This window comes from Dichomitus squalens, assembly GCF_000275845.1.
Source record: "Dichomitus squalens LYAD-421 SS1 unplaced genomic scaffold DICSQscaffold_22, whole genome shotgun sequence".
In the NCBI taxonomy this organism is placed as follows: domain Eukaryota; kingdom Fungi; phylum Basidiomycota; class Agaricomycetes; order Polyporales; family Polyporaceae; genus Dichomitus; species Dichomitus squalens.
The window spans coordinates 80864-95194 of record NW_006766904.1 but is presented as its reverse complement, the minus strand read 5'-3'; the positions used below and the strand labels follow the sequence as shown (position 1 = coordinate 95194).

Genomic DNA, 14331 nt, shown 5'->3' with positions numbered 1-14331 from the left:
GCGTCTATCGGGAATCACACGCGTCGAAGCTGGCGTCTGTGGGTGCCACGGCGAGGTTAACCGCCATGCCAAAGGAGATCCTCTACGTCCAGGCGGGAACGTTCGCGAATTTCGTCGGCACTCACTTCTGGAACGCACAAGAGGGCTACTTCACTTACTCCGATGACGAGGAGCCGGCCGTACACCACGATAGGTCCTTCAGGGAAGGCTTGAATAACAAGGTAAAACTCTGTTTGTCACAGATCACGGTTGCCGAGCGTCGCGTCTGAATCGACCGAAACGCCTCAAGGGAGAATCCACTTATTGTCCTAGGCTACTGCTCTTCGATCGCAAGTGTGCGTTGGGTCTGATTCATTGCCGTCAACATCTCATTCCAAAGAATAGCGCAGTTCGGGGCACTTTCCGATGAGCTCTATCGTAGCAACGACAGTTCAACCGCGGGTCAATGGTACGTATTCGCGTTGCCAGCAACACATCGTTAGGCGAACAAAGTTAATCACATCGGATGTTCCAGGGAAGGAGGCGTCATAGAGTATCGCCAAGAGCCGATACCTAAAAGCCAATATCAGACTCGCTTGGACCAAGGCGAACCAGAAGATGATGCACAGGTCAATGAGGATTTAGCACCAGATTCGCACCAAATTCGCTTCTGGTCCGATTATAGTCGTGTTTTTCTCCATCCGCGCACGCTTCAGAGGCTTCCTGACCTCGCTGACTGGGAAGCTGCCGATGGAGAGTGGATCAAGAGCAGAGAATCATTCCAGCAATATGATATTGTGCGCGATCTTTCTCGCTTATAGCTACTGCTCGCCTAAATTCATGACTTTGCCCAACTATAGGACCACGACTTGATGGAAAATGAGATGAGAAACTTTGTTGAAGAATGCGACGGTCTCCAGGTCGGTCTGAAATCTCCACGATCGTTGCGATCGTTTGACAATCCTCTTCAAACCTTCGCCTACAGGGTCTACAACTGTTCAGCGATTGCAATGCCTTCGGTGGCTTCACGGACGCTTTCCTCACGGCGTTCCTCGACGAGTTCCCCAAGCTCACATCTCTAGCGTTCTCGTTCCTATCTGATGCATCATCCAACGCGACGGTCACTGCGGAAGAGGTGAAGGTCCTTGTCTGGATTCACCGAAATTGGCATTACTCATTTATCGTGTCGGCCTCGGACTATCTCTCTATGCTTGGGTCATGCATATAGCCAGAAGCAACGAAGGCACTCAATGACGCGCTCTCTCTGCGTAGCCTGTACAGCTTGTCGACTCTGAATGTTCCCATCCAGCATCCCTCAGCGTGGGAGAGGGGAGATTGGCTCGACGATCTGCGTCTGGAGGTATGTCTTCGTTGTTCCTATCCCTGCATTGACGACGAAGACAGGACTTTACACAGATGCGGAGCCCGTACCATACCTCGGCCCTACTCTCCACCCACATCGAGAGCGCTACTCTGCCTTTTAGGCACGTGCACTTCGCACGTCTACCTCCCGCAGCGATCGGCTGACACCACACGACGCGCAGGTTGAAGGCATCCGAACACGACATGTCGTCCATCAGCGGACTGCTGAACATGTCTGGGACAACAGGAACCGCCCACATCGCAGGCACGTACCCGCTTTCGGCGGCGGCGTCGGACGCGCAAAAGAAGGTATACGACTTCTCTGCCGTCACCGAGTTCCGCGGGAAAAGTCGTTCGGTGAGCGCGTTCGTTGTGCGTCGATTGACTGGCTCAGGCTCATGGTGTATCTATCAGCAGAAGCTTGCGACGGAATACGGACGAGCGCAAGTCCTACGCGGAGACTTCTCGTCCACCGAATGGCTGAAAGTCAACGGGATGTTCCCCTCGAACACTCCGACATCAATCAGGTGATTCTAGGTCGCATAGTGAGATTTGTGCAAGATTAACATTGCTGCTATTAGTTTTCGTGCGCCTGCGTACCCCACGCCGACGTCCTTCCCGCGTATCGTCAAGGAGGCCTCAATGCTCAGCAGCAGCAGCAACAGAAGCAGTCAAAATGGCGTTTCAGATATCTATCACAACGTCTTCTCCGCGCTCACGACGTCGAGCGCGACATCGCGATTGTTCGCGTCGCATGCACGTCTTGCACAGGAGTGCGTGGACAAGCGGGCGGAGGTCGTCACGCGGATGGGGCTGGAGTTCGACGAGATCCGCGACCTCAAAGACGACCTGTGGGCGCTTTGCGACCAGTACGCGGATGACGGCGGAGAAGGGAGGGAAGACGCGGACGAGGAAATAGGCGAGGACGAGGAGTAAAGTAGGGTTCTCATTCGTTGAATTGTGATGCATGAGAGGAACACACTCGACGCTCGAAGATCACGGCTCAAACATTCATAACTATTTGTAGTAACAGGAAATCCTATGTACATGCGATGGATAGGATACAAGAAGCAGAAAACAAGACGACCATCCCGACACAATTTCGGCGCACGTTAGCTTCCCCGCCGAAGCGGGTACTAATCCCGAGGGCCACGTAGAGGCCTGCGCCACGAACGACCGCGCTGCACGAGCGACGATCGACCGTACCTCGGGTCCGGAGTCTTGAATCGCAGGGTTGGCGGTTGCGCGCGAGGCCCCCTGCGAAACCGGGCCTAACATTATTTAAATAATAATAAGTTATCTTGAAGTCACGCATTTCTATTTCTTGATGGCTGCAAGGCGCAAGTTAGTTAAGAGCAAGATGGTGACAAGTGGTAAGCGAGCCGTACGTTTTACTTGGTGCGACGCCCATCGAATTGATGGAGCGTCGCTGTTCGCCCCATTGGACTTGCGGGGCCTTTCGAGCTCTTGACGTGGGCCGTACAACCAACCCTGGCGCAGGACGCCCTTACGATGGGGTGGTCAACCGGGCATGAGCGGCGATGGCGTCTTGAAGTCGTGCCCAACGCTCGTTCACACAAATTTGGCATTTGGTAGTGCATAGGGTAGGGCGGGCATAGAGACATAATGGGAACATACCGAATCGACAGCCCCTCTTCTCGAGTTGCGGGGGCTATCGATGTCACTGTCGAATGGTTGAGGGAGTCGACCCGCCATCAAGCGGTGATGGTTGTCCAGCCCCCGAAGCGTAGGTTAGTGACCAAAGCACGTCGCCGTGAAGACGAACGTGAACCATGGCCGGGAGGCTGCCTGCGACCGTGACACTGAAACGAGTCATTATCGTGGAGGGAAAGGAAGTACAAACAAAGACGTACCATGTTGATGACAGCCTCCCGCTGACGACGCGACGCTTAGCGACTCATCAGGCGCGACTCGTGTGCCTAGGGACCACAGAGAAGCCGGGATGAGATGCGCATCGGCGCGTACGTCGTCGACCCATGCCACTTTCGTGGCACGTTCCAGGTTGCAGCGTCCGTGCGGTTCGCCGCCCGCCACACTGGCAGTGAGTGCTCAGTGGCGGGCAGGTACTCGTCCCGGTCGCACCCCGGCTGACACGGCAAGGCCGATGCGGGGCACCGACGCCAGGGTCGTGTATCCGCTCCGCCGTATCGGCACCTTAAACGCGATGCGCGCAGGTGGGCTGGGCGAAACAGACCTGATACGGCCCATACCGAGATGGTATGCCATCCACGCGACCTGAACGACCGTTAGGACATGTCCTGGACCCCGGGAGAGAAATTGAAACTTACGAGTTGACGTCGATGGCTACCGGGTGGGAATGTCGACGCTGTAGCGAGCGTTAGCGGGGCATCAGAGGTGGTTAGGGAACTGAGCATACGCGTGGCACGTCGCATCCCCGCTAGTCATAAGACGTCCCGTGCGGGAAGACCGCCGTGGGCTCGGTGTGATGAGGAGCCCGAGGGCGGTGCACGGCGGGCAAAGCGCCAGGCTCCAAGCAGGGAAATCTGTGCAGCATTTATAGGCAATGCAACCTGGCCCTAGCATTTCCAGTGGGCCTTTGTATCCCTCTTTGTCATTTGGGTAATCTTATGGGCACGTTGCATCGCCCGTATGTTCAGCGTAGATTTCCTCACCTGGACCATCGCGCTTTGCCTGCCGTGGTGTGTCGAGCTTACGGGGCCATATGGCAGTGGCTGAGGTGTTGGTTGTGGTGTGAGTGAGGAAAGCGATGAGCGAGCGACGTCTGCATTTATAGGTGGATAGGGCGTCAGTATACGGAGTACTCCGGGGCGACTGAGCTCCGGAATAGTCAAGCTGTGTGGAAAGGAAACTATTGTTTGTGTCTGAGCGGCGCGGCCATCATAGCGCGGAGTAGTGATTCGAATACTCGGATCACACGAGGCAGACGCGACTCTTGCCTTTCAGGGTAGCATGATTCATCTCAGTGCACCCTAGAAACAGCAAGAGACTCCTCCGTTGTTGGTTGGCCATAATCGTATCGCCTCCGTGTCCCCGATTGGAAAGATAATCAACGCAAGGGCCCATTATGGCGACCTGAGCCCCCACACTTCAGGTTTGGGGTGAACCATCGGCGTGCAATCGTCATCGATACCAAGTGTCACCGTCCCTGGCATGTCGAGACTTAGCTGTGGCACAAAGCATCACAGGATGGCGAGATGGGGCGAAAGTCTAGATGGACTGGGGCGAATGGCTGCCGCTCCACTGCCGTCGATCTTGATACGGTGTTTGCCAACGTTTGCCCGTGTAGGCGTTCTCGATGGGAATCCTTCCATTCTTGGACGCCTACGCTCTGGTTCTTGGGTGCATGCTTCATGCGGATGGAACCTCTTCCGCATCGCCGCCCTGCCTACGAGTACCCGTTTCAGATTCATTACTTTCGCCCATTCCATCCGAAACGAACGAGAAGGAGGGTCCAACCGGGGATGCACCTGTGGTCCTAGGCTTTCGGCCGCCACTATCAGAAGAACATCGTGACCATCGCGGCTGGTAGACGTTTGTCGCACAGTGTTTGCGTATTACCAGACGTAGGGAGTGATATTCGTGGTCCTGACCTTGATCGTGAATGGGTATGTTCTGATATTGTGCGTCCGACAGGTCCCACTGTATGCTGGATATCGAACAGAACGCCTTTCGAGGGTTTGCTTCTGCGCTGATCTGAGCCGGGTCATGAGACCTGAGCGCTGAGCGTTAGCATCATACGTTCTTTCCGTAACAAGAAACTGAGCCTCTCAGGCGCAACAATCATTATTACTGAATTTTTTGACGATTGTCTCGGAGGGCTTGCCGAATGCCATCTGCTCTTGTGGCTGGAAAGCACGTGGAATGATGGGCTATAGTCGTATTGCTATGTTCATGGTTACACAGGTGACAGGTTTTTCGCGCTTTCATCTGGACGTCTAGTCGGACCGAGACTGGAACAGCACCAGTGCATACCTGAAGAATCATGAGCACGTAGGTTCGACCGTCATCTGCTGATAAAGTGCAGCGGCACACGCACTTTCCGTTATACCTCCACTTTTCGCCACTCTTGTCCAATCTATCGGCGACTTCCTCATCAACAGCAACAATGACGTCTGCCTTGTTCGTGCGCAAGCTCAAAATGGGGAACGATCCAGCGAGCGGACCTATCCCCAGCGGTTAGGATGACTGGGAGCGCCCATGTACGATGCAACAACAATACCTATCGCTGTCTGGAACGGCGTAGACGGTGGCCATTGCACATCACCAGTCAGTCTGGTTTTGTGTCAGAATTTTACAGTAGAGCGGTCATTGAAGTGGAACACTCACTTGCGGAAGCTGATTGAGGAATAGCATAAGGCTTGAGTCAGGACATCTCCACAGAAATCAGATCACAAACGCAACGCACTTCAAGTCACCCTAGACAACGCCGGCGCGTCAGAAGCCGTGAAGCTCAGGGAGGCCTCACTCGAACCTTGAATATGACAAGACTGCTTTCACGCAAGTCCGCATAGAGTTCCGGGGCGAGTTCCTTCAAATTCCAGTACGGGTATGGCGAGGTCCAGAAGTTTGCCTAGGGGCCCTATGTAAACTTTATGTACCAACTCGAGTAGTTCGGCGTAACAGACCTTGGCATCTGAAGCACCCAGAGGATAGTCTATAGGTACCGACAGGGAGAACACACCAGATCGGATGTACGAGTCCCATCGCTTCACCATCGCAAGCAGATGTGCTCGCGACTCTTGCGAGACTGCACTAGCTTCTTCTGAAGTTGAGTCGTCCGAGAAGAACGTCGGGGACAGGAGAGATGCTGTTGTCGACTTGAAATCTGGAGGCGTTACATCCGACACGAACCACGGAATCAACTTGGGGCTAACAGATCCTCGCTGAATCAACAAGGTACGATTCAGTAAGTCCGCAGACAACGCACTGAAACACCACTTTTGAAACGTAAGGCGTGTATGTGACGAAGAAATCCGCGAAGACGAAATCCGTGAAAAGCTTTGATACGGTTCAGCGCTGTCAAACCTGTTTATACGGCACCGGCATACCTCAAACCCAGCTGGAGAACGTGAGTTAGAATACAAATTAGCATGAACGCTGCAGGCACGCTGACCGTTGTCAAGTACGAAGTCTATGCGGGAGTCTGTCTTGCCCGCAAGGCTCGTCAAGTGTTGCCAGACTTTTTCCTGATCGTCGTGTAGAATGTATTCTGCACGAGCCGCTTGGGCGTCGCGTCCGACTGATTGGAGATGCTGAATGTCTTCATGTGACAAGTGAGTCAGCATAGAGAGGTCCTGCGTGCAAACGTCAGCAGGGAGCACCAGTCGGCGCATAGCAAGAGACGAACGGTCGCATTCCCCCTGGATTGATGCATGAATATCTCAACACCCTCACAGACTACATGACGTACCATAAGCAAATCTGTATCATTTCCTTGAAGATGACCTTCAAGTTGTCGGGATCCGAGGCAAGCTTCGCCTTGTCTTGTTCGAGCTCGTGCATCGTGGTTGCCAACGCTGTTCGAAGGTTGGGATCCGGGAGGATACCTGAAGATCATTTCTGCCCACCATATATCGCTTTGGAGCTCTTCTGGAAGGTCGCTTCCTTCTGCTGCAAGAACGGGTCGTAGTCTTTCCAATACTTTGTTTGGACAAAAAACGAGCGAATGAGACGGTAACTGAATCCGGATCCTGTGTGAGAACATAACTGAACCTCGTCGGGCAATACAAGCTCACAGGTAGCATCTGAAATTGTCGTCAGTCAGCTGGTAACATAGAGGGCGGCAAGCGGGAACCTCCGTACTCGGAATAGAGCCAGGGCACTGTGAGCCAGGTGCCCCTGCCTTGCTCAGTAAGTTTCTCGAGTTCTGTGTTGTAGATATCGGCGAGTGCTTCCCCGTCGTCCGGGACACGCCTAGGCAAATCGTGTTCCGTGAGGTTGGACGGCCTATACGACCATGGGCAGAAAGCGTACGGTAGAGGACGGTCGCGGGCCATATCATACTTGATCTCGCCAATTTGACCAATGATTTTCTTGCCCTCCGCAATCTGCTCTTCTATTACCGCTGCTTCCTCCTGTGTCTCGCCAGGCAATGAGACCCCGAGGTCATGGTTGCGGCAGTATATATTGTCAATGATCCCAGTTAGGATGACTGGCCACCTTTTGATCACGGTTTCGAAGCTATGCAATGCGTGTCAGGTCCAGATCCCGATTGTCTCCCCAGGACGATATGAGATCATGGTCTCGGAGCGGCTGAGCACGTACGCGAAGCTAGATCAAGCAGGTGCAAGTTAGCATCCTTATGCTGTCCCCGAAGAACAGATCCTGTCACCTGTTCCTATCTGTGAAATCCCACGGAGGTACTGGTGCTTCATACATGATCTACAGTCTATGCTGAGGAGTGAATGTGAGATAACGTCGTGAAGGTCGTCTACAGAAGAAGAGATGCGCCGACTCCAATCATGGGAACCAGCGCGGTACGCGGCCCGGCATCCAACGCCGACGATGTACCAACCTGACCTCAACGATATCCGGAAGCGCGAACCCAAAACAAAGACTATACGAGCAGCGGCCAGAGTCATTGGAATAAATTAAGTGGGTGGTCTTCGAATTACCGATGTCCAGATATGCTTAGTGATAGTGTACACCTCCGACACGCTCCTATTGTGGTCGCTACGCCTCTACTCTCCTCGCGCATACATGATTCCCAACGATCCCACACAAGCATCGCCTCAGACGGCATATAAGTACTGTAAGTATGTAACACAACATGTCGACTCGAAGACCAAAAAACCCCTGTCCCTTAGAGCATGACGCATGAGGGCTAGCTATGTACAGTCATAATGACCGTTTAACAAATGCGAGATAGGAATCAGTGCACCCCACCAACGAGCGCGGCTGCCGCAAGGCGTCCTTCGCGAATGCGCTGCTGCGTCCGTTCTGCCGCTGCATCGTACACGTAGTGCACTGGACGATGCCAAGGATTCTTTGGATGGCCGTCTTCGGAGTCCGAGTCCTCCGAGGTGCGTATCGACTCGTTCACGCTCTGGTCATAGAACAGGTCGTCGGGATCAAACGGGCCTGCAACGCACATTCGACGTCAATGCTATTGCATATAGTGCAAGACTAGGACAGCAAAACTCACGTTCGCCTTCCGGTGGCTCGACGACCCTGCGCTTCCCGAGCGCTTTCGCGCTGGGCCGCACCGGCGTCTTGCAATCGTCATTGTCGTGGTCTACCTCCGACCACTCCTCGCTGCTGTTTTGCCTGAGCTTGCTTGGGGTGGGCGCTGTCGTGATGGAACCCCGCGTGCTATCAAGCGATGACCGCCCGGGCGCAGGGCCGCGATGAAGCGAGCCGCGCTCTGGTGATGGTGTGTTCGAACGTTGCGTCGGTAGGCGCGGGCCATGGGGCGCTGGGGGCGGCGGCGCAAGAGATTGGCCCGATCCTTGGGAGACCGGATGATGCGTGTGTGACTGGTGATGGTTGCGGTCAGTATGACCCTGGTTGCTATTAGGCTGTGGTCGGGTGGGTGCTGGCTGGCTGATGGTGCTGTGCGCGATGGAGGGAGTAATAACGAGCGATGGGGCGGGAGAAGGAGATGTCGATGGTGAGGGTGACGGACTACGCGACGACGACGCGCCGCCGTGGTTCGCTTGTCCGGGTTCGAGGAAGTGAGCCTCATTGTTCTCGTCGTAAACAAGCCGCTGTAGATTGGATCAGAGCGGGGTCCAGTAATTATTCGGCATGTGAACTCACCGAACGATCCATGCGGATGTCGCGCTTACTACGCTCTTCCGCGTCTCGCTCAATGCCAACTCGTTCAAGGTCGTCGTACAATCGGAGCGCCTCGAGCAGTTCTTCATTTGCCGCAAGGATCGCAGCAAGAAGCTTCTCCTCAGTTGTGAGGTGCTCATCCTTGTCTTTCTTGGGACTGGACGGGGGTTGATCCCGATCTCTGTCAACAGATGCACGAGTCTCTCTTGCTTTTGCAGCTTCAGTCGGCCTGCCCGCAGCCTCACGTGAGCGTTCTGCCTGAGCGAACGCCCATGGGATTTGTGCGGATATCAGCTCCTGAGAAGCTCGGCAGCGAGCATAGAACTCCTGAAAGATATAGAACAATTATGACCTGACCCACGAAGCACGGTTATGTTTCAGCTACAAACCTTGATGATATCCTTGCTCTTGAGGTCTTCTGGCTTCGCATAAGCGAGCGCCTCCGATAACAAATTCGCGTTTCCTCGTCCGACTTTACACTCTTGGAATAAGCGTCGAATGTCCTCCTCCGGAGGGATGATGCGAGTCCGTGAAGAATGTGATTTGGTTTTTCCTGGAGTAGTCTTTCATCGAAAGTATGTCAGCAAGAAGCGAGAGCAACTCCGAAAATAGCGCTCACCGTAGACGGAGGTCGTTGAGGCGTTTGTTGTTGTGAAGGAGGGTGGTGGTGGTTATGCTGAGGCTGCGACGAAGGACGTTGCTGTGAGGGCGGCTGGCCCGGTGTGAGAGACTGGGGGTGTAGTGGCTGTTCCACAACAGGCGGCGTTAAGGTATTTGGACCGACGGAATGTCGTGGCGTTGCTGGATAGAACATAGCATCGTCGGTATCGAATGGTACGCCCTGAAACAAGAGATGAGAACCATGATCCAAGTCAATCATCGTTAGCGCACCTCATCTGGCTGCTCGTCTCTCTTGTACTTCCGCCACAAATGCCTGAAGTTGGAATCTGACGTTTATACGCGTTGGTGGCGGTGGGGGGCCAAAGAAGCATAGAAGTACTTACCATTGTCGCTGGCATAAGAGGCAGCAGCAAGGACCTGAAGTAATCGTTCTCGGACCACAGGAGGTGTTGTCTTGGCCTTCAAGACCTCGTCGAGGGTATCAATGAACTTGCGCGATGCACAATGCTTCACGAACAGGATGGAGCAATTGCGAAGCATTATTGCCCATAGCCTGGCAGCAGCAAGCTGCGTGGACGGCTCTCCGCTCCTAGACGCGAATCCATGAGCATACATCAAGGGATGAGGTGGGTAGACACACTTGAACTCCTTCCTTAGCGCTTTTGCCGCCTCTTTCGCATTCTCCTCATTCGCTGAGGCTTTATCACAGACATCCAAGACCAGCATCCAGTCTTCCGAAGATGTTGCGAAGAGATATCCTAGGCACGGCGTAGGTCGCACCGAGGATTTGCAACGGAGCAGGGAATGGTTAGACGTACCTAGCATGCGTGTGATCTCCACTGGGGTGCCCTCTTCCTTCCTCTCTTTCTCTCGTTCCCTCCCTCGTAGAACATCCCGATCCCTGTCTCGTTCCCGTTCCCGTTCTCGCTCTCGCTCCCTCGCGCGCTCCTTGTCCTTGTCCTTTTCCTTGTCTCTGTGACCCGTCCGATCCCAGAACGGACGCTTCTCCTTCTTTTCCTTCTCTTCCTTATGGGAGGAGTCCGTGTAGCCATCATCCGACGTATCATGCGAGTTTACAGGTTCTGGTAGGGTGGGGTTTAGGGAGTTGAGGATGCCTACCGCCGCAAATGCATTCGGGGTCGATGGTGGTTTCTTCTTCAGCACCGTCCCGTCGCGCTCTTTGCTCGCTTTCGAGCTTGGTGGCGGTACTGCAGAGACTATGCTGAAGGGCGACGTGGATCGTGGTACTGGACTAGGGACAGGGGAGTTCATACTGTTCATGGACGCGAAAGAAAGTGTCTGGGACGGGGCATAATTTGGAGGGCGTAAGGGCTGCAGGGGTGGGTCCGTTTCTGACATAAGATCCCATTGCTCTTCCGTGCCGGAGTGCAGTCTGTCATGTCGGTGGGACGGGTACGTGTGGTTCTAGAGGCCAATGACAGGTCAGGGTGAGCGCAGGAGTCGGAGAAACGGGCGATGGGATCGTACTTCTCCGAGACCGGAGACGTCGACTGGACTGCTTGGAGTAACCTTGACCGCCTTGGGTTTGTCTCTTCCGAAGAGCTTCTTCATGGTGTTGGACGGCGGGGAGGTTCAAGAGTGGATCGTGGTGCACGATGAACAGATGGAGAGGCTGTGTGCCAGGGAGTGCGCCCCCACGTGGCCGGCGTCGGCAGCAGCGCCCAGGTTGTGAACGTCCGATCCCGCCTCGGCAATGGGCCCGCCCTCAGCCGTCCTCTCTCCGTACCCAACAACACTATACGGGTCTCATACACCGGTAACCTGTCTGCTACAAGGTTGCATGAACCCGTATCGGCACTGCGAAGCATGTCAAAACACACTCAGGCTCTGCTTCGTCCGGGCAAACTGCCGTTCGCGCCACAGACCACATGATAGAGGCTGATCACGACCTCCAGAACGTATCTGTTCTGACTCCTGTGCCGCCGCCACTCTCGTCCTCCGCTGTGCCAGGCCGCAACTGATACCAATCATCACCTCTCTGCTTTCTGTCTTTGTCTGCGTCATTCGACGTTGTTTCTCCTGTGCACACCATTGAGACGGTCGGTTTCTCGTATGTATGTCTAACTACGCCGCAGCTCATCGCAATTGGTTTCATGCTTGATGTGGAGATCACACCAATCCACATCCGATGCCAGGCGCCGTCATCAATTTACAACCCGCCATGGCGACATTAACAGAAGCCGAGAAGCGCGAAATCGGCCAGGTACCTTGAACCTTTCTTGTCCATGTACGTGTGCTCTGTGCAGCACTGACAATAAGTGCGACCTCATCTGTGCAGCATTTTGTCTTCGGGTTCCATGGCCACGAAGCCAGTGATGACATTAAGACGCTTATTAGGGATTACTACCTCGGGTATGTCCTCCTGTGTCGCGTTCATGTCGCGCGTAGTAACAAGCCACTTACTGAGACGCCCTCCTAATATGATAGGAATGTCATTCTCTTCAAGCGGAATGTTCAGAGTGAGTGCCTGTGTACGATAACGATCTGTTGTATCAGCAATGACGCAACAGCGCATCAGGCATGGCACAGGTCCATCACCTCACTGCTGAGCTTCAGACGCTTGCCAAGGAGGCGGGACATGGCCGACCCCTGTTGATTGGTATCGATCAGGAGAATGGTTCGTTGCATCAACGTCTTCACTGTTATACTAGTACTTGCGAAGCGACCTCTTCATGATTGAAACGTTCCTCCCATACAGGTCTGGTTTCGGCATTCAGTATCCCAGATGCCGGCACCCAGTTGTATGTTCCCAATCTCAGACACGAGCGACGCTGTGTTGATTGCAAGCATGTAGTCCGGGAGCTATGGCATTGGCTGCCACTGGTTCCCCTGAGATTGCTGGAGAAGTATCTACAGCCACTGGAAAGGAACTGAAAGCGGCTGGAATCAATTGGGTGTAAGCGTTCAGTGTGTTCGCTGACACTTGACTGTTTAAATGCTGTTGTGAACTTGTAGATATAGTCCTGTGGCGGACGTGAACTCTGATCCCAGGAACCCAGTCATTGGTATGTTATGGTTGCTCTTGGTAGCACTAGGCGAGGCCGTCTAACTGCTTGCATATAGGGGTACGCTCCTACAGTGATGGCAAGTCTGGCAGTACTGTTAGCCTTTGCCGAACAAGCTCTGACGGACATTGGTAGCTCCCGAGACTGCCTCCCGCTACGTCACTGCAGTGAGCAACGCATTCACTGCCCAAAATGTTGCGCCCTCCGCAAAGCATTTCCCAGGACATGGCAATACGCATGTCGACTCGCATTTAAGCCTCCCGCGCATACTCGTCGATAAAGCGTCATTATTTTCGACAGAACTCGTCCCCTTCAGGGCGCTCATACGGGACGACATTGGGAGCATCATGACGGGACACATGGCGTTGCCTAACATAACGGGCGACGACGTGCCGTGCTCCCTATCTCGTGCGATTACGACAGACCTCTTACGCGGCGAGCTCGGATACAATGGGGTAGTTGTGACGGACTGTCTGGAGATGGAGGCCGTCGCCGAGACGTACGGCTCTGAAGGTGGGGCGGTGCTCTCCCTCCAGGCGGGTGCGGACATCGTCATGATCTGCCACACCTACAATCGCCACGTCGGTGCGATCGAAGCAACGTACACTGCGGTGAAAGAGGGTAAGCTCGGCCTAGACGAGCTGAAAGCCAGCGGGAGGCGCATTGCGGCGCTCAAGGATAGAGTCGCGGGTTCTTGGGACGACGTCTTCACCTCTTTCCATGCCGAGCAGGTGAACGCACTGAAGAAGGAGCATCAACTGCTGAGCCTTCGCGCATATGCTGCATCGATCTCGCACATTCCCAATTCTAGGCCGTTCGTACCGCTGTCGACCGTTGGCACAGCGATCCTGTTCACCCCGCGGATGGAATCTCTGAACCGCGCGATTGACGATGCGGAGAGCCAGCTCCGGGATGCCTCAGGGCGCATCCGAAACACCGCAGGCCCCTCCTTCTCTGCGTTCGCAAAGTCCATCGCGGCACGCGTGACCGATGTCGAACATGTCGTTTACGCCCCGGACGACGAGATACCCCCACCTCTCGCAGGGAAACTGCGTGGGGCCGGGTCGATCATCTTCGCAACCCGCAATGGATACGAGAAAGGCGCGTGGCAGGTCGCCTTCTTTGCGAAGGTTCTGGAGGTCGCAGGGTCTGGCGAGCGTGGGTTAGGGAGGGTCGTTGCTGTGTCGACTTGCGGGCCGTACGACCTTCTGGCGCTAGGGCAGATCGCGGTGCCTGCTATTGCGACGTACGAGTTCACTGTGCCCGCGCTCGAGGCTGCTGCAGCTGCAATTTATGGAGAAAGCGCCGTCACGGGCAGGGTTCCTGTGAACATGGGCGCAGGGATTGCTGTTTGAGCAGATCGTCAGGAATGGAGAGCATCTACGATGCGAAGTGTTACGATACTTTAGAGGCAGCAGGAGTAACAGTAATTTCGTATCATATCAAATCCAGTTGAGACAGTGATGGACTACACTCATCATCGAACAGACGCAGGAGTGCTCTGAGTGTTCAAATGTCATGATTGACGGAGGATTGCCCGGCACGGACGTGCCTTAGACATACC

General features: G+C 54.5%; 4 protein-coding genes across 4 annotated transcripts; 2 read left to right on the top strand and 2 right to left on the bottom strand.

The window, feature by feature from the left end:
• Nucleotides 1–65: 65 nt before the first annotated feature.
• DICSQDRAFT_107781 (tubulin nucleotide-binding domain-like protein) lies at nucleotides 66–2391 on the top strand (the record flags this gene model as incomplete). The annotated part of the gene is made up of 11 exons (XM_007367005.1): nucleotides 66–221; nucleotides 290–335; nucleotides 385–448; nucleotides 515–776; nucleotides 840–899; nucleotides 965–1114; nucleotides 1208–1339; nucleotides 1396–1463; nucleotides 1524–1698; nucleotides 1756–1868; nucleotides 1923–2391. The coding sequence occupies 11 exons, from the start codon at nucleotides 66–68 to the stop codon at nucleotides 2275–2277; spliced, it is 1581 nt and encodes a 526-aa protein (XP_007367067.1). The 3' UTR covers nucleotides 2278–2391.
• Nucleotides 2392–5218: 2827 nt separating this feature from the next.
• Nucleotides 5219–7760, bottom strand: DICSQDRAFT_107779 (uncharacterized protein). The gene is made up of 17 exons (XM_007367004.1): nucleotides 7676–7760; nucleotides 7609–7614; nucleotides 7318–7524; nucleotides 7147–7257; nucleotides 7080–7088; nucleotides 6912–7021; nucleotides 6755–6860; nucleotides 6692–6704; nucleotides 6458–6638; nucleotides 6393–6403; nucleotides 6272–6342; nucleotides 5970–6213; nucleotides 5816–5914; nucleotides 5640–5665; nucleotides 5564–5616; nucleotides 5381–5507; nucleotides 5219–5316 (listed from the first exon to the last, which is right to left on the bottom strand). The coding sequence occupies exons 1-17, from the start codon at nucleotides 7720–7722 to the stop codon at nucleotides 5280–5282; spliced, it is 1458 nt and encodes a 485-aa protein (XP_007367066.1). The 5' UTR covers nucleotides 7723–7760; the 3' UTR covers nucleotides 5219–5279.
• Nucleotides 7761–7945: 185 nt separating this feature from the next.
• On the bottom strand, nucleotides 7946–11447 carry DICSQDRAFT_107777 (uncharacterized protein). Its single transcript, XM_007367003.1, has 10 exons — nucleotides 11230–11447; nucleotides 10560–11166; nucleotides 10382–10499; nucleotides 10125–10330; nucleotides 10012–10067; nucleotides 9740–9961; nucleotides 9510–9683; nucleotides 9103–9447; nucleotides 8489–9050; nucleotides 7946–8424 (listed from the first exon to the last, which is right to left on the bottom strand). Exons 1-10 carry the CDS (start codon nucleotides 11311–11313, stop codon nucleotides 8216–8218), a joined length of 2583 nt encoding a protein of 860 aa, XP_007367065.1. The 5' UTR covers nucleotides 11314–11447; the 3' UTR covers nucleotides 7946–8215.
• A 476-nt stretch (nucleotides 11448–11923) lies between these two features.
• On the top strand, nucleotides 11924–14122 carry DICSQDRAFT_148022 (glycoside hydrolase; the record flags this gene model as incomplete). Its single annotated transcript, XM_007367002.1, has 9 exons — nucleotides 11924–11965; nucleotides 12041–12114; nucleotides 12190–12221; nucleotides 12281–12379; nucleotides 12461–12503; nucleotides 12557–12658; nucleotides 12718–12767; nucleotides 12826–12846; nucleotides 12903–14122. 9 exons carry the CDS (start codon nucleotides 11924–11926, stop codon nucleotides 14120–14122), a joined length of 1683 nt encoding a protein of 560 aa, XP_007367064.1.
• Between the last annotated feature and the right edge of the window lie 209 nt (nucleotides 14123–14331).

What these genes read in the sequence shown, in the direction of transcription:
- DICSQDRAFT_107777 (XM_007367003.1), bottom strand. Translation starts at nt 11,313, where the DNA reads ATGAAGAAGCTCTTCGGAAGAGACAAACCCAAGGCGGTCAAGGTTACT. An exon ending in CTCTTATGCCAGCGACAATG is followed by an intron (nt 10,068 to 10,124) that starts GTAAGTACTTCT and finishes TATAAACGTCAG; the next exon opens with ATTCCAACTTCAGGCATTTG. An exon ending in CTCAACGACCTCCGTCTACG is followed by an intron (nt 9,684 to 9,739) that starts GTGAGCGCTATT and finishes TTTCGATGAAAG; the next exon opens with ACTACTCCAGGAAAAACCAA.
- DICSQDRAFT_107779 (XM_007367004.1), bottom strand. Translation starts at nt 7,722, where the DNA reads ATGTATGAAGCACCAGTACCTCCGTGGGATTTCACAGATAGGAACAG. An exon ending in GAGCTCCAAAGCGATATATG is followed by an intron (nt 6,861 to 6,911) that starts GTGGGCAGAAAT and finishes ACCTTCGAACAG; the next exon opens with CGTTGGCAACCACGATGCAC. An exon ending in AAGTGGAGGTATAACGGAAA is followed by an intron (nt 5,317 to 5,380) that starts GTGCGTGTGCCG and finishes ATGATTCTTCAG; the next exon opens with GTATGCACTGGTGCTGTTCC.